The following is a 17,598-nucleotide window of genomic DNA, read 5'->3' as shown; positions in this document are numbered from 1 at the left end:
GTTTTGACCAGCTCTTTTAAAATTACTTTTTAAAAAATCAAGTTCGGATTTTAAACAGTGATGGTAATGTCGAGCGACTGGTGTATAGAGGTTGGTCTGGGGGGAAGCGGCTTTGGGGAGGGGAGGGAAGGAGAGACAATCTGACTACTGGTGAGAGATGATTTCGGGAGCAATAGGAAAAACACAACACAAGCACAACATTGTTTAAGACGTGCAAAAATATTTCCGATTCGTTAAGAGAGCATTGTGGAGTAAATTAGACACTGGCGGGCCGCCATAGTATTAACATTGTATGGACAACCCTGCTTGTGCCATCACAAAATACTTTATGTAATAGGGATATTATTTTGCAATACTGATGCTATTCATCCTACAATAAATAAAACAAATTTTACTTTGTCATCAGTTGTTCTCAGTGTCAGTTCTTTTCCTGTGTTTTATCTATTCAATTATTTACATTACTCACCAAGTTTCATATGATAACACCTGGCTATCTAAAATGTTTTACCTGCATCTCATATACTAGAAACCTATTAATTTTATTTTGAAAAAAAAAATGAAAACAGGAAGTGTCACTTTACGTAGCCATTGCGTGACGTAATACGCAAATAAGTTGATCAAGCTGTTTTTAGCTAGGTTGTTTTCCTCGTTTAGCTATCATCTATCGCTTCAGTAGTATTAGGAACGGAGTCACAAGTATACATTTTGGGATAAAACGGAACAGACTTTTATCCTGACTCATAAGGATATGCCATCAGACTGTGTCACGTAAAGAGAAAGTAAGCCTCGTGTGGACACCAAACGAGTCTTTAGTCAACCAGCTAACAGCGGTTAGCGCCGCAAATCTCCACACTGTGTGCTGCTTATTCTCACTTTCTCTTCCATTTCTCCTTCGTCCGTAGTCGGCCTTGTCTTCTGTCGCCAAGTGGTTTCGCCAGGAGAGAATGAACTGGCTTTTCCCCCTGTCCAAAGGTTCTGGACCTATCCCTCCTCTGAACAGCCTGCAGCAACAAAGACAGCGGCAGATCGAGTCGCTCAAAGCCGCTCACCCCAGGTAATGTACTGCGAACGATAGCCCGTCAGCCCGTCAGCCCCAAACCCGACCCTGGTGCTCTTCATTTACTGGTTAACACAGACATTGTTTCATCGAACATCAAACTGTCACTATTAGCATCTTTACTTGGGTTAATTTCAGAACAGACTGACTCCGTTTACCCAGTGTTTTGTTTACTTGGTTAGCGTAATAACTAGCCAACTGACTCGGTACAGTCAGATAAACACTATGCTAACAACTAGCTTATCATTTGTTGTCGTTGACATTTGTCTCTGCTACACTGTTAAAATGTCAAGATGTTGCCTCGTGATTTTATGTGACTCCACAACCACTGCTCTGACACCCCAGCGTGGGCTCCGGATAGCTAATGTTTGCTAACCTTTCCCCATGGCTAACTAGCTACATGTAACTGGCCAGTGTTAGCGGGCTAGCTGATTAAGTTAGCCAGTGACAGATACAGTGTCTATATTTAGGACTGATTACTCTAGTTGTAGCTGGCAGGCCACGTCCTGTGATCGTTTCAGTGTGTTTGTCACGCCAGATTGTCACGCGTGTAGTATCAGGATGAGCCCCTTACTCGGATGTGGAGATTAAAGTATTAGCATTTGTTTACCAAGTGTCTCTGTGTCCTCAGTGGCACTTTGTTTTCTTTTTGTACTCCTCTAGACATGAACTGCCAACATAAACAAACTCTCCACATAGTCCATCGCTTGTTAGGTAGATGCATTAAATCATTACATCTCCCTCTTTGTGGAAAGTTTGCTAAGTGTGACAAAGAAATGGGATTACTCGCTTTTGGGGAAGGAACCATTCATGTCAAGAGCAACTCATGTGATATCTGAGGCTAATGTGATGTGGTGAATGCTACTCACACTGTGGTCGTGTTGGGTAAGTTATACTATGTGGAAGAAAGAGGATCCAAACTCTTATCTAAAAACAAACAAAAAACATTTTTGAGTTTTCTTGAAGATGTTTCGCAACTCATCCAAATAAACTTCCAAGTGAGTTAGAACTGAAGGAGCCACTTGTGTGAGCTTTAAGGAAACATAGTGAGTCAACTTGCATTTGTTTTATATATACCATGACTTTAATGACTGATAATCTTCATAGACAGTTAAAATCTACAAGACTGTGTAAGGTCAAGGTTCCTTAGCGTGCAGTTCTCAGCTTTGCAAGAAAAACTATTTATTGGAATTAGCAGGTTTTAGGCTGTCAAATATGAAGACAACAATATGGTGACAAGTTACTCATGTAGCAAGTTACCTCAGATATATGAACATGAATGCTTTTTTGCCATAACATTAACACATTTTCCAATCTTTTTTACTATTACTATTTAGTGTAATATGTCTGTGAGGAAATATAAACAAATTAAAAAAAAATCTTTAAGAAGCAACAATTACGTATATTCATTATAATTAAAACAAAATGTTTTGTGAAACCACCTTTCTTGTCAACTTCCACTTCTCTATGGACAGATTTCTGCTTACTGATAGCTGGGAATCGTCTGCTTCATGTCATTACATAGTCTTCATAAATCCATTAACCACACAAGATTGAAGTACATTATTCATCACACATTGCTATAGTGTCTTTTCTAAGAAGTAGACTTATTTGATGAGGATATTCACTAAATACCTGTTTGGATTCATCTGTCTCTCAAATCTTGCTGAATTTTTCTATATATCTGCAGTGTGATATATTTCATAAATGTAAACAGTTAGATAGATTACTTGAGCTAGATTGTTAGATATAATAACAATTCTGTTTTCCTGTTTCTTCACAGCCTTGCAGAAATCCAGAAGGATGTGGAATACAGATTACCCTTCACAGTCAACAACTCCACCATTAGTGTTAACATGTGAGTACGTGTTTGTACATGCACCAATCAGCCACAGCATAAAATCCACCAACCTGTGAAGTGAATAACGTTGATCTCATTACAATGTTATGTTCTTCTGCTGGTTCACCGCTTTCATTCCATGGGCCACTTTTGATAGTGTCTGCTAACAGGGAACACCCTAAATGAGCTGCAGTTCTGGAGATGCTCAAACCCAGTCATCCAGCCATCGAGTTTCTCAAATCCAACTTTAATATTTAGGAAAAAATGTTCACTTGCTTCCTGACATATCCCACCCACTGGCAGGTGCCATGGTAACAAGATAATCGGTGTTATTAACTTGACTAGTGATTGTGACACAATCAGTCTGTACCCAGTCACTGATGTGGATAGAGTTCTTTCTGTGGCTTGAAAGCACAATAAATAGTTAAGGTTAATGTACTGTAGAGAGGGTAGCTCGTACCTTGGCTCCAAAAAAAAACCTTGTTCTCTAATACAGAAATGGGCCGGCCATCCAGCGCCATAAACTCTTACCCATGCCTGTAATTTTTTTTTTCCTTAACACAGCGTTCAGTGTTTGTTGTTTTTGTTTCGGGGAACTCCATGGATTCCAGTTTGTGATTTACATTTTTGTAGGTGGCGAATCAAATAGAGAATAGGATAGAATATCCTTAACCACAGCTCTTTGGAAGAAACTGTTGTTGCAGAGGGTTTTATAACGACTGCCTGATGGCAGCAGTTCAGATAGGCGGTGGCAGGGATGTGTATGGTCCTTGTAGATGGTAGTCGTTTTCCTGAGGCACCTGGTGGTGTAGATCTCTTCTAGTGCGGGGAGCTGAGTCCCGAATATCCTTTGTGCACTGGACACAACGCACTGAAGTGCCCTCCAGTCCAGCTGCAATACCACATTGAGATGCAGTATGTTAAGATGTTCTCTATGGAACAGCTTCTTCTTCTTCTTCTTCTTCTTCTTCTTCTTCTTCTTCTTCTTCTTCTTCTTCTTCAGCTTTTCATCAGCTTTGATGCTTGCTAAATCTAATCTCCTCATATTGATCATCTCACGTGTCATCTCTTTTGAAACACCAACTGTGTACATATATTCAATCACTACTTTGAAAATATGAAACTCCTCTAACCATATGTAAGATACACAGCCAGTCATCAGTATCATCTCTAACAGGAGCAAATAAACTTTGTACTGTCACAATACTTGATTACAATATTATATATCACATGATGATGATGGTTTTTCTCTTCCTTCCAGTCTGCTGCCTCCTCAGTTCCCTCAGGAGAAGCCGGTGGTTAGTGTCTACCCCCCTGTTGGTCATCATTTAGTCGACAGCAATAATGGCACCATGATCACTAGCCCCCTCATCACTAATGTAAGTAGTTGTCTCAGGTCTCTGCTATGAAACAAAAAAGTAAGCCTTCGTCCAGTCTGTTGACTGGACAGATTGCTGCGTCTTATGCTATGCCTGAGTTGTAAGAAAACCCAATAAATCAGCATTGTGGTGACAGCAAGATGTAGGGAAATACTGTGAAATCCCACATCTGACTATAACCGAAAGTGAAATAAATAAGGGGGTTTTCCAAGCAGAACAGTGCAAGACTGAGACATGTGAACAGTAGAGAAAAGCTTTCTCAGAACAGAGCCTGCCCTCTGTCTGCCTCGTCTAAATACTCTGCTTGACCAGGAAAAAAAATATTCATAATATTATGTTTAATTTGGATACGTTATTGGACATGTTACTCCTCTCCTGTATTTATATTTCTGTTACATATATACCAGCCCAAAGCAGAGATAGGGAGTCTAGGAATCTGATTACTGAAAAGCTGTATTATTAATAGTATTAATACATTTTTATCTGAGTCCTTTCGAAAATGTCTTTCATGCTTATGTGTGTCATTAGTATCACTTTCTGTTTAGTATTTAATTTGTGTTTGTTTGTTTCATATGTGTAGTTTGGGATGCACTCAGATCTGGGTAAGGTCATTCAGAGTCTGCTGGATGAATTCTGGAAAAGTCCTCCTGCCTCGATGCCTACTGGCTCTGCTGGCTTTCCATAGTGAGTCTCCTCTTACATTTACTACAAATATAAGACCCTTGTTTCAAAGTATTTTTTCTCAGTTCAGGTCTTAATTATATTTTACTTCATGCCTTAGTTTGGGACATGTTTGTACTAGCTCTAAAAACTGTAATGAAAATATTGGGCAATTGGACAATTTGCCCCCCGGGAACAAATAAAGTTTTCTGAATCTGAATCTGAATCTGAATGCTTTGTAACTAATTTTTTACACTTACAGGTGAACTACAATAACATTCATATATTTGACATGTTTTTATTTCCTCCCTCAATCACCCAGCAGTATGTACAAGCCGTCAGGCATGGCTCCTTACCCAACTCAGGGTTACCACTATGGTCCTCGTCACGTGGGTCCCAGTCAGACACCTCCTCCGGGTCCGGGTCCTGCTCCATCTCCTGCTCCCATGCCTCACTCAGGTGCTGATAGTGCCCATGGACCCCCTCGAGCTCCGGCCCCGTATGGACTGATATCTGACCTGCCATTACCTGTACCTACTGGAGACTCCCAGGTACACAGATGATGGATAATGAACTGGTTTTGTAAAATCCATTATTTTGCTATTATTTCACTTAGCCTGAAGGCAGAACAACTGATAACCCATGTTTTCTGTTATGAATCCGCTGAAGGAGTAAGTCTTGCTTTTAGTTCAGATATTTTTTCCTTGATCTGATTGTTTCAAGCACATCCCTGTCTCTTTCAGGCTGGACTGAATGGACACATGTACAAGATGCCTGAGATTCCAGAGTCTTTCCCTGAACTCTGTGACTTGAAGTAAAGTATTTCAGGATACCATACATACTCAAAATGTTTCAAGAAGTTATGTGTGTGGGAGAAAAGCATTGATTATGTGTTTTCTTCTTCTCTTACCCTCTCTTACATACCTGCACGTCCACCCCTTGCTTCAACCCTCCCCAGTCTGACCAAGTTGTCAGAGATGTCTGAAAATGAGGATGTGTTACTGGAGTTCTTCGTGAGCTTGCCACAACTCAAACAGATCACCAATGATAAAGAAGAGCTGGTCATCAATATAGTGGACATGGCTAGTGAGTTCCAATTGTGAAATAAAGAGACTCATTCAACCTGAGCTTTAAAAGGACCTGAACATCATTTTGCTATCATTTGCAGAGAAAAATCTTCAGATGGAGCCGCAGCTGGAAGGAAAAAGACAAGAGATGCTCTACAAGGTTAGTTCTTTCATCACACCTCGTCCTTTCATACAGGCTTGTGCACAGCAAATGCATTCATGCCATTGTCTTGCTGCTCAGGATGTGTGTTTTTGTTTGTTGTGTTGACAGTATGAACAACTGACTCAGATGAAGTTGGCCTTTGAAACAAAGATGCAGAGACAGCATGAACTCAGTGAGGTAAGTGGCTACACTCATCACGCCGTGGTTCCATTAATAGAGAGGTTTAAAAAGGGACACGGCTATTAATAGAGAAAGAATTAGATAAGAAATTAGGGGATAGGAGCTTGTTGTGAGAGGGAAGAGAGTAGAGGACAGGTGCTCAGTGCATCCATCCCCCAGCAGCCTAGGTCTATAGCAGCATAACTAAGGGGTGGTTCAGTGTATGTAGTATGTAGTTGTAGCCCTTTTAACTTAAGCCAAGCATGACTATGGAATATGCTTATTAAAGGAGGAAATGCTGAAGTGGTCAAAGAAACCAGCACAACAGTGACATTAACATCTCTCTCTGAAATTGTCTCGTAATACCTTACTTTCGCTTCTTTTATCTTTCACCAGAGTTGCAGTCTAAGCACTCTACAGGCTCGGTTAAAAGTTGCAGCTCACCAGGCAGAGGAGGAGTCTGAGGAGACAGCTGAAAACTTCCTGGAGGGACGCACAGACATTGATGAATTCCTATCCAACTTCATGGAGAAGAGAACGGTGAGAGGCTGAAAGTACAGTATTTAAACTGACAATACTGAGTGTGAATGTTACCAAGTTAAACTGGTTGTTGTGTTATTCCGCAGCTTTGCCACAGCAGACGGGCCAAAGAAGAGAAGTTGCAACAGTCCATTAACACACATGGACAGTTTTCTACCAGCCACTAGAATACAAGGTAGGACACACAGGTGGTTCTCAGCTCAACAGGCAGAGCTCATAGTTGCCGTTTACATATATACTTTTCTCTGTTTTAAACTGGGAAATCTGATTTGTCACGGTCATCTGTGCTTTCTGCTTCTCATATCATACCTTTGTTCCACAGGTTTGGTGATCTCTCAGCCAACTGCTGCCTGCTAAAAAGAAAAAAGACATTACAGGGGCCGAAAAGCACACAGAGTCAACAATGGGCACTTTGGAGAAATAGGAAGATAGTGGGCTAAAATCAGAAAGCCTTTTGAGTTCAGACCTGATATTTGAAAATTGTTGCTGTTGGATTGTGTGAGAGCAAGATGGAGGAACTATGGAGTCACCACGGGAGGCCAAAACTGAAAGTTCCAGTAACATTTCTGAGGTGATCACATTGTGGATAATTTTATTGCACATTCTGTTTGTCCAGTATTGACTTGACAGTGATGACAAAGAGTTTTGTTTCTGGGAATAGCTGAAGATCAGAGTGTTTGGTGACGTGTACGCATTTGTAAGAAAGTACAAATTGCTTACCATAGGAGTCCCAGTCTTAATTTTCCCATGCAGTGAGCAAGTTAATATCACTATACGATTGTTGTGAAATGCTAATGTTGGTGTCTGTACTATCCATCCTGAGCTCATTGTCCAGTCCTTGCTTCATCGTCACACAAAGTCCTTTTCCTAAGAGATGCTGTGCAACCATTACTAAGTGAGTTTTCCTGTTTACATTGAAAAGATTTACACGAATCTTATCACTGAGAATGTCACAGTAATTAATGAGCACTCCAGGTCTCTAGTAATTAACTGTAATTAATCTGGAATTTACCAACAAAGAAGAAGCAAGGACAGGGCAGTGTTGTCAGGAGGCCTTTAACTTGGGATGTTGAAATTTGAACTGTGCATTTGAAATATGGGAAATGGTTGATTCTGATCAGTGTGTTTGCATAAACATTTATAATTACAGTTGGCAGTACTCTCACAACCTTCTCATAACCCTGTAACAATTAATTTTCCGTATATCATAGTAAGTTTATGTCAAAATTAACATGACCATAAACCCAATAAAACAGTTAGATGTCTTTAGAGTTACTGTATATAAATCCTGCTTGTTGAAGATGTCTATGTAAACAAGATGCTAACAGGGTTAGCAGTTGCGTATTTTTTATTTTTTTTTAATTTTCTATTAGCACTGAAAACAAACACAGATGAAACCTATATATTGTCTTATTATATGTGTTCACTGGTCAGATATTTCCCGCACATTAGCACACATTATTGCAGACACTAACCAGGTGAACTAATGATATGAGCTCTTCCACAAGTACACTGAATTATTTGAGTGTATACAAACATACTGATCACCACTTTGCCCTGAAATGCACAGTTGCTATAGCTGGATTGTTTTCTGACACCTTTTTGAACTTCAGATGACAAGCCTCAGAAGATATGGGATAATGGTGAGGAATATTAGCTTAAATGCTGCAGTAAAACCTGATGACATTGGATACTGTATTTAAATAATGTTAATAATAGGCTATATTGTAATCAAAGACTCAGACACCTTGTATTATATGTTCTTATTTAATTTGTTAGAGTAATAAAGCATTTAGAATAAATCCTGTCCATGTGTTTTTTTTTTTTCTCAAGAATTACTAGTTGTGCACAATTGATTTAGATACCAGTGTCTGTTTCACACCAGCACAGATGTCTACATCCCACAAAATACTCGAGACTTACAAGAGGACATGGTTAAGTTGCAGTCATGTTTAACTTGTTTTAGACTGTGTGTCTGACTGGACTCAAAGTTATATTTTGCCAGGTTTCACAAAACTCCATAGAGGATGTGGATGTATATTTGTGTCAACATAAACACCACAATTGTGATGGTTGTCTTGCTAATGTTGTCCTGCTGCAAAATATTTGTTCCCGAGTCCAAATAGTCAAATACCTAGTGGGCAGATTAAACCATTACAGCTCAAACAGTAGGGCTTAACTCGGTGCAGCCACTTGAATGAACCAGAAACAAAAGCAGTTATTGTGATTACACAACCAGAGATGGATCAAGAAAAATTGTTTTCTTTGCAATCAATAAATGTCATAAATATCAAAGCGTGACTTTGGTGGATCTTTCTGCCGCATGGTGTTCTGTACTTAATCCTCCACAACAGCAGGTGGCAGAAACGCAACTTACTCTAACTACTGGGACTCTACAAGCTGGAAGAAAAGAAGAAGAAAGCTAACGATGGGATTTTCGGCTCAATTTTTAGTGAATCAGGTCATTTGGCTCAGGTACCAATAAAGGCAAGTAGCAATAATGGCTTTTAGTATTTACTCGAATTTACCAATGTTTTGACATGTGATTGGTGTGTGTGTATTGCTAACATTATTCAGTGCAATTATACTAAACTGTTTACTTTGTACCCAAAGTATCATTGAAATGGTGTCTTGGTGATCAATGATCAAACACTGAAAACTGTTGTATTTGATTCATATAAAATACAAAGATACAGTAATGTGGCATGCCATTGTCACACTTACATATCTTTCAGTCATTTTTCAGTCTTGTAATGCATGCAAAACAGAAAGAAAAACTAAACCGTTCGTTGATGGAAAGGAGCCGACTCAAAGCACCGATTCGTTCGGGTGCCACACATCACTAAACACGGAAGGCGGTGAGTTCAGGAGGAAAGCAGTCAGAGCTGGTGAGATTGTTTTAACTAAACTCATAACAAGTTGGTGTTATTTCAGTGATCACTGCTGCTTAACTGGACAGTTTATAGCCGGTGAACTGATCAAATCTCCACGTTGTCGCAGGTTAGTAAAAGGCTATCGGTTAGCTAACGTCTGTAGCGTTAAATGACCGAAGTAACGCAGTAGAGAGATAGTCTCTCAGTCATTGTTGTACCTTAAATGAAGTCCATACTACAAGCCAGTGTCAACTCACAGATCCACAGTCTCGATTGTGCTGCCATGGTCATTAAAAAATAACCTCAAGTTATGTTCATTTTCGAACAAAACACTCTCCTACAACAAATCCTCCCTACATGAGGGCTATAGGGTCTAGAATGTGTTTGTGGTAATTTTGAAGAATTCAGTTTGAGGTATTGCTATTTTTGTTTGTTTTTTGTTTACTTTAGTTGTTTTAGTACAAAGGGATGCAGATTATTTAAACCAGCAACTGGACATGCTTCAGGTGATTGGCTATAAATATACAGTACAATTCAGTGCATTTATAGCCACTTAAAAAGTCCAACCATTCCACAAGTTTTTGATTTCTTTTTCTTCTTGATCCAGCACTCCCACTCATTTTAATACCCCATCTTTAGTCGGTATAAATTGAAAGGCTAACTACTTGACCTCATGCATGGAGAGATCTCAGACAGGCTGCCCATCAACCTGTCATTGTATTGTAAGTCAGCCTAGTGTCAAATGCCATAGTGAGGATAGATGATAGACTAACATCTAAACCATTATTATTGTCATTTTTTTTTTAATGGCACGTGATCTGCCAGCATTAACGTTGCGATCTACCGGTCAGTCATGATCGATGTATTGGGTCCCCTTGCTGTAGCCTGAGGTGCACCTCCAGAAAATTTTAACCACACTTTGCAAAGTTGCAGACGGCAACAGCAACCAACATCGTTGGTCTAAGCACAGAAAATTCTCCTTCCTTCCGCCTCCTACGCTCCATGTAGTCAGAGTTCCTTCCTCTCTTCTGTGTTGCAGTGATTTCATTTAAATGTCGAGTAACTATTTATTTCTACTCCAACAGTATGTCCTAACACAGCCCATGATGGCGTAGGCTAAGCGTAGATCCATTGTGTGGCTTTAACCATAGCCTAAAATGTAACTAGATAACATGGAGACGCAGGTCCAAAAGTCTATTTCCTATCAATCTAACTGCTGATCAACGTTAATTAACTTATTATTAACTTAGCAATGTCATTTCAGAACAATGGCAACACACCAGCACAGAAGTATAAATGCTTACAGTGGCACAGGTTCTGCGTAGATCCTATGCAGCAGTATAAACCGAGCTTAAGTGGCTGAGCATGGAAGTTGCTTGCTGGCTGTTGGAAGCAACTTTTCAGTGTCTTACTCCAACTTTTCCACATGTGGAGGGGCTGGGGATCAAACTGGCATCCCTGCGGTTAGTGGACAGTCTGCCCTAGCACTTGAACCACAGCCACCCAAAGCACGAATGTTGCACATGCAGTTGAAGGCTGCAAGAAATGCACAGAACACAGCAACACAACAACTTTACAAAATATAAACCCAATTATATTCGACCCTGTGAAACCACCAACTTATTTGATTGCAGGTGGTGACAACTAAGCTATTGTTGTTTTCAAGTGAGCCAAACAACGTCAAAAACAACCTAAAGAAATGAGTACTCTGACCATGACCATTAGTCTGTTTAGAACTTAAGTAGACCTTTAGATAAGACACAAAATATTTTCAAGAACCTCTGGCTTGTCCAGTTTCTTTGTCCATAGCTGCAGTTGTTTTAGCTATACTCTGGCATGGATGATGAAAGATTCACAAACATGAGAAACAATTTAACTGATGAATCTGTCCAACAAACGTCAACGCTGACCATGTTGTAAAAATGACAGGAAAGATTAATGTTAATATTTACACACTGGCGTTTGTTGTCCATGTTGCAACAGTATAAGTGTTGTGGAGTGATAGGAGTGATATCTGTCGAGAACCATTGCTCCATGACTTGTTAATTGAAGACTGTGTAACAGCCACTACTCTGTGTTTCCAGAGACATGTCACGACAGCTGGGAGACAGCCATCGGAGGTTTCTACAAACCGTGATGGCCAATGGCATCATTAATGAGCAAGGGGCACGGACACTCTATCAGCACTGTTGTGAAGTGCACAACAGTAAGTGATTTGTGTTACACAGTCACAGTTGTTGGATGATTGTTAATTCTGAGTAAACTCTGTTCAGAGTCAGGAGTCAAGATCTGTGAAGATCCCTGAATGAAGAGAGCAGCAGCACAAACTTGGCCAGTAGTCCTCTTAAATTTTGGATTCAGTTCAGATGAATGTCAGTGCATCATTTTATACTGTGAATTTATGTAAATCACTCACTTCATGACTGTAATGCCAAGAAAAGGTACGCTCTTTGCCTTAAAATGAGCTTGAAATATTTAAATACCCTTATTTTGAAAAGCCACAGTGAAGATTTTGAAAGCTCCAGGATGAAAGGCAAACAAAATATAAAATCAATCAAAATGTTAGAATGTTTTTATCTTAATGCCAAATTTAATACTGTCCTGTACTGAAAAATGACTATTAAACTACTTTACAAAGTTATTTGTACTACTGTGAGATGTACTTGTTGCAGGGACATTTTTAACTCCGATAGAAAAAGTATTAGAGCTACAGATCTGTTTTCTTCAGACTAACAAACATTGTTTTTGTCTTTTTTGCAGCACAATACGCCCCTGACAGACTCGACGATTTTATCGATTCCATCAACTCAAAGCTGCAGCCAATGTTCATGCAGATTAGAAAAGGGATGTCTGAAGACAGTGGTCAACAGTACTATGCCTTGGTTAGTGGCTTTAACTCCAGCTTCAGGTCTGCAGTGTCAGGCCTGTTTCTTGTTTCTTATATGTGTATTTTGCTTTGTTTGTATGTGTGAGGTGGGTGGGGGGGATCACTGCAGTATTAATGACGGATTCACTTTAATCCATTCAGGTGAACATGGCTGAAACTGATGTCACCAGGATGTCGTCAGACTTTGCCGAAAATGAACTGGAGTTGTTCAGGAAAACGGTCAGTTACATTCACAGAAAGAAAACCTGCGAAATCAAACACTGTAGACACTTCTGTCAGACATTTTACATAACACTTGCTTATGTATTTTAAATGTTGTGATTCAACAAGAAATTAAACACTGAATCATCAACTCAGTGTCAAATAGACTGTAAAACGATCCAATATAACTACTAATACTACTGCTGCTACTACTACTGCTAACACATTTGTACTTTAAACAAGATTTGACATGCCACTATAGATGTGATAAATTTAACATGAATGTATTTTGGTCCTGAAACACATAAAGAGGAACTTAGTGGTTGTTAGCACAGACTGATGAAGGTTTTCTATACTTCTCTGTGCAGCTTTTAATCACTAGATCTGTCAGATTCACCAGCTCTGCTTGCATTCAGAGGGGGAGACGTGAGGTGTTTGTTGAGCTTCTGCAGAACTGGTTTTAAACTGGTCTATTTCAGATGGACTTGATTGTGGGCTCTGAGAATGGCAAGGCGTCCTCCACTGATATTCTGAACAGCACCGACACCATGACCACCAAAAAGCTGAAGAAGAGTGAAACGGAGCATCTGTTGAAGCGGCTGGTGCAAGCCAAATGGCTCAATGAGGTAAAACATGGTGTCTCCAACAGGATCTGTAAAACCTGATTTATTCCGTTGCTTCATATTGAATGGATTTTTCAGCATCATGGTGCTGGTAATCAGATGGCTGTTTTATCCATGAATTTGTTATGAAGATTTCGTCTCTTATTTTTTTTTATTTTTTTTTTTTATATATATTTTTTATTGATTTCAAAGGATATAACAAAGAGCAATTTACATCAGAAGGCTTATTTTCCATTTTTCTTCAAGAACACACCCTTGCATTTCCCCACCCTACCCAGTCATCCACACTACACTTTCTACACTGTACAGAGATTTCGTCTCTTATTTAACTCATATTTAATAGGTGTTATTTATTTAGACAAACAGTCAGAGAGATCAGTCTGATTGGAGAGTGACCGAACTAAACAAAACTACAAAGTTCAAAGAACACACAGAATGCTTTCTTCATCTCATCTGAACACTCAAATGCACAAAAATATTTTTGTAATGACACAATCATAAAGTGCAGACCAGTCGATCAGCGTGAGACGCTGGTGACTCAGTGTGATGTCCCAGTCGGCCTTCATTACCGGTAGATTGTTGACAATGCTATGATGTGTCCCTGCCCTAGATTAGTGTACAAACAAAGGTATATGAAATATAAATGGCAACACACAAGGCCATCGTGATTTCAGCTTTATAAGACTTGACAAGTCTTCACAGTAATATTACTGCATTTCCAATCTGAAGACTACTGACCAGATGAAACTGGAGCGCTTCGCTTTCTGTATTAATTAATTATTTTTTCCCCCAATTTGTTGTTTTATTTACTGTGTAACTAAATGCTGTTTATCGACTTAGAAACGAGGTGAATACACCTTGTCCACCAGATGTATCATAGAGATGGAGCCATATATTCGCACCATGTATCAAGACCAGGTCAAAGTCTGCCACATCTGTCACAACATCGCTTTCCAGGTAAATGTTTCCTTTTTTTCTATTTTACAGAAACCTTGTAACGTCATGCAATATGTAGTATGTAAAGGAAAAACTACTGTACATTTATATTTAACATATAACTTATATAATATAATATAAATATCACATTTAATAGAAACTGAAATCATTTGTTCATGGCTGTCTGTACACATGTGAACACTGAAAGTAAATCTGGACTTGTTCTGGGGTAACGGGGTGTAAATAAAAAATGGTCGAGAATTCAGTCATTTAAATAATCACATTTTAAATATTCCTGCTTTAGACACAGATGCAGTAAAGTTTAATTGTAGGCACATGTGTAATTGCTTGACAAATTTAGCTGTGGTGACACTTTTATTTTTGTTTTTGTAATTTCAGTGCCAAATTTGTGAGAATCCTTCATGTGGGATAAAAATTCACAACCAATGTGTGGCCAGATACTTCAAAGGAAGAGTGGAGCCACGGTGTCCAGCTTGTGATGACTTTTGGCCTCACGAAATCCCTGGTAATTATTGTCCATTGAAATACCTCTTAAATAAGTCTTAAATACCTCTACCATTAATCTCTCACCGTTATAAATGTGATTTCTATTGTTTAATTCAGTTAATATCCAGTATATGTGACTTGCAAGTGAGGAGAAAAAGGAACCAGTGCATGTATAATCATCGTGTTCTTTGTTGTTTTCACTGCAGAAGTCAAACGGCCCCATTCTCAGTCCAGGAGATGAAGACTCCAGTGTCAGCTGTGTTCATTGTTCATTCAAATTTTATTTTAATTATTGTATTTTTAAGGCATTTTTACCAAGTTGTTAATAAAATATTTTATCACCACTTTTACAAGATTGAAGCCGGTCGTTTCATTGATGTTTTTGTTATTTCTATTTACACATTTTCATTTTTCACCATCATGTGTGTATTTTTTAACGTTATGTCAGCACGTTCCTCTTCATTCTATTTCTATATGAGACTATAAATACAGTGTCATTTAAATTCTGGAGAAATCAAGTGTTATTAATGTAACAATCATGATAAATTCTGCTTTCTTTTTTTTCCTATAAAGATGAGGGTATTTTTGGACATGAGTTCTTCTGATACTTTGAATTGCAGACGTTACAACAGAAACATCCACCTTAAAATGTTGAAGTAAAGCAGAAAGCAACACATGTTTTAAACTGAGTTGTTCTGCAAATTCAACTACTCAGAGACAACAATGATTTATGGTATTGCTGTTTTATGTTGCTGAGAAATCAAACATAGTCTCACAATCATACAGTAAGTCGTGCTAAGAACACTCAGCAGAGAAGCAAACTATGTCAATTCACTATAAAATGTGTTTTAAGATCTTATACATTGGCTAGATATTTAGAAGAGTGATTTTAGTGGCAAAAAAAAACAAATGTACTTCTGTAACGTTACTGCACAGCATATCCTCACTTTCTCACAAGCAAAAACATCAATTAAGCCACTTTATTATTTAGATTAGATTTATTTTAAGACAAACAAACTGTTCCTGGTCAAGCCTTTAGTACTTTAAATTTGTCACACTATCCTGTGAGTGAAATATATTTCCCTTCAAAAGTGCATAGCGACTTCAAAGTATATTTGCCTGAGAGGAGCCCTGCTGTTGTATCTTCAGGGTGACAATGAACCAGATGGCTTTTCTAAACCACGGATAGAAAAAAGCATATATGAGCGGGTTCAAACACGAATTAAAATACAGCAGCCAGGACACGACGGCCCAAGACGAAGCATTGTTGGAGATGTCCTGTCCTGCAAGAGAGGGGTAGTAATATGGACAGAAACTCATCAAAAACACCAGGATCACAATACCCAGGGTCCTGGCTGCTTTTCTCTCTGATTTCTTGGCGGTGATGGTCACTGTGCCGGCTGTTACAGCTGTAACGTGAGACTGCATGGCACGAGCCTGAGACACCGCCACCACAAACACTCTCAAGTACAGAATGAGGATGACCGAGCAAGGGCCGATGAAAGTGAACACAAGGTCGATGGCTCCAGAGACATAGTTAATCACCACCAAACACTCCCCGTAGCAGGAGTTGTATCGGTCTGGCTGCCGGAGATGGTCCTTTAATATGAGACCATTGTAGAGAAGTGAACAGGCCCAGCACAGACTCACAGACACCTCGGCTCTGCTGTGAGTGATCGTGTTGGGGTATTGCAGGGGATAACAAATAGCTACATAGCGATCTATCGATATGAGCACCATGTTCCCCACAGAGGCCGAGGTGAGAGTGAAGCCGATAATGTAAGACAGAGCGCACATGAGGTCGCCCAGGAGCCAGCAGGTTTCTATGAAACGCACCGTCTCCACCGGCATCACCAGCAGCCCGACGAGGAGGTCAGAGATGGCCAGGGAGAGAAGGAGGACATTGGTAGGGGTGTGGAGCTGTTTGAAGTGTGAGATGGAGATGATGACCAGGAGGTTGAGAGCTACGGTGAGCACAGAGATGGAGGAGAGCAGCGCATAGAGGAGGACGGCCTCAGAGCGGGGACGCATTGAACCAATGCACGATGAGTTCAGGAGCTCAGGGTAGCAGAGTTCAGTTCTGTCCAGGCTGTTCATGATCCTGAGGAGAGGGTGACCTACTGAGTGCAAGCAGCTCTCTGTTCTGTCAAGACACTGCACAGCTCATTTGTCTCTGCTGAGCATAATTAACTCCCTGCTGCATTCTGTCTATCTCTTTGCACTCCGTGTTTTTTACATCTCTACCCCTCCTCACTTCTCTCTGGCTTATTCCACCCCGACCCCCTCCCTTTTTCCAACTTCCCTTACATCACCCTTTTGGATGATGTAAGATGTGGGCTTCATGTATTCAGTGATGTGTATAATTTCTACACCTTTACAACCCAGTCATTTATAAATAAGTTGTCAAATTATTTACTGAAAGCGGTGATGGATTTTTAACTTGGGAGAAAAAGAAAAAGGACAAAGCACAGCTAATACTATGCAGCTCTGCATTGCTGTTCCATGTGGACATTCACTTGAAGTTCATTCATTCATCTTCTGTAACCACTTGTGAAGGGTTACGGGGGCCTGGAGCCTATCCCAGCTGTCATCGGGCGAGAGGCAGGGTACACCCTGGACAGGTCACCAGTCTATCACAGGGTTAATACAGAGAGACAGACAACCATTCACACTCACACCTACGGCCAGTTTAGTATCATCAATGAA

The 17,598-nt window shown here is 39.7% G+C and overlaps 3 protein-coding genes across 6 annotated transcripts; 2 read left to right on the top strand and 1 right to left on the bottom strand.

Annotated features, from left to right (window-relative positions):
• Nucleotides 1–626: 626 nt before the first annotated feature.
• vps37a (VPS37A subunit of ESCRT-I) lies at nt 627–8,656 on the top strand. 2 transcript variants are annotated; one of them, XM_084569501.1, is made up of 13 exons: nt 627–779; nt 903–1,054; nt 2,841–2,915; nt 4,159–4,276; nt 4,857–4,960; nt 5,259–5,487; nt 5,680–5,750; nt 5,895–6,022; nt 6,105–6,163; nt 6,275–6,343; nt 6,722–6,865; nt 6,952–7,040; nt 7,188–8,656. In XM_084569501.1, the coding sequence occupies exons 2-12, from the start codon at nt 945–947 to the stop codon at nt 7,030–7,032; spliced, it is 1,188 nt and encodes a 395-aa protein (XP_084425627.1). In that variant the 5' UTR covers nt 627–779; nt 903–944; the 3' UTR covers nt 7,033–7,040; nt 7,188–8,656. The 2 variants fall into 2 exon arrangements, with proteins under 2 accessions (XP_084425627.1, XP_084425628.1); XM_084569502.1 differs by having other exon boundaries at nt 5,262–5,487; nt 7,188–8,655.
• A 794-nt stretch (nt 8,657–9,450) lies between these two features.
• Nucleotides 9,451–15,244, top strand: nsmce1 (NSE1 homolog, SMC5-SMC6 complex component). Of its 3 annotated transcripts, XM_084569523.1 has the most exons (9): nt 9,654–9,723; nt 9,800–9,865; nt 11,823–11,944; nt 12,499–12,620; nt 12,767–12,844; nt 13,306–13,452; nt 14,290–14,406; nt 14,785–14,911; nt 15,099–15,240. In XM_084569523.1, exons 3-9 carry the CDS (start codon nt 11,827–11,829, stop codon nt 15,131–15,133), a joined length of 744 nt encoding a protein of 247 aa, XP_084425649.1. In that variant the 5' UTR covers nt 9,654–9,723; nt 9,800–9,865; nt 11,823–11,826; the 3' UTR covers nt 15,134–15,240. The 3 variants fall into 3 exon arrangements, with proteins under 3 accessions (XP_084425648.1, XP_084425649.1, XP_084425650.1); XM_084569522.1 differs by having other exon boundaries at nt 9,451–9,865; nt 15,099–15,244; XM_084569524.1 differs by lacking the exon at nt 9,800–9,865 and having other exon boundaries at nt 9,710–9,753.
• A 724-nt stretch (nt 15,245–15,968) lies between these two features.
• On the bottom strand, nt 15,969–17,123 carry LOC311505790 (trace amine-associated receptor 13c-like). Its single transcript, XM_084569554.1, has one exon. The coding sequence runs from the start codon at nt 16,987–16,989 to the stop codon at nt 15,997–15,999; it is 993 nt and encodes a 330-aa protein (XP_084425680.1). The 5' UTR covers nt 16,990–17,123; the 3' UTR covers nt 15,969–15,996.
• Between the last annotated feature and the right edge of the window lie 475 nt (nt 17,124–17,598).

Source organism: Chelon labrosus (assembly GCF_963514085.1).
Source record: "Chelon labrosus genome assembly, chromosome: 2".
In the NCBI taxonomy this organism is placed as follows: Eukaryota; Metazoa; Chordata; class Actinopteri; order Mugiliformes; family Mugilidae; genus Chelon; species Chelon labrosus.
Note: the sequence above shows the minus strand (reverse complement) of the source record. Positions and strands in the feature narration are given on the sequence as shown.

Bases quoted from the DNA above. Each gene is read 5' to 3' on its own strand.
- vps37a (XM_084569501.1), top strand. From the start codon at position 945: ATGAACTGGCTTTTCCCCCTGTCCAAAGGTTCTGGACCTATCCCTCCT. The intron at 1,055-2,840 runs GTAATGTACTGC...GTTTCTTCACAG, and splicing joins CTCAAAGCCGCTCACCCCAG to CCTTGCAGAAATCCAGAAGG. The intron at 4,277-4,856 runs GTAAGTAGTTGT...TCATATGTGTAG, and splicing joins CTAGCCCCCTCATCACTAAT to TTTGGGATGCACTCAGATCT.
- nsmce1 (XM_084569522.1), top strand. From the start codon at position 9,564: ATGTGGCATGCCATTGTCACACTTACATATCTTTCAGTCATTTTTCAG. The intron at 12,845-13,305 runs GTCAGTTACATT...GGTCTATTTCAG, and splicing joins TGGAGTTGTTCAGGAAAACG to ATGGACTTGATTGTGGGCTC. The intron at 13,453-14,289 runs GTAAAACATGGT...TTATCGACTTAG, and splicing joins AAGCCAAATGGCTCAATGAG to AAACGAGGTGAATACACCTT.
- LOC311505790 (XM_084569554.1), bottom strand. From the start codon at position 16,989: ATGAACAGCCTGGACAGAACTGAACTCTGCTACCCTGAGCTCCTGAAC.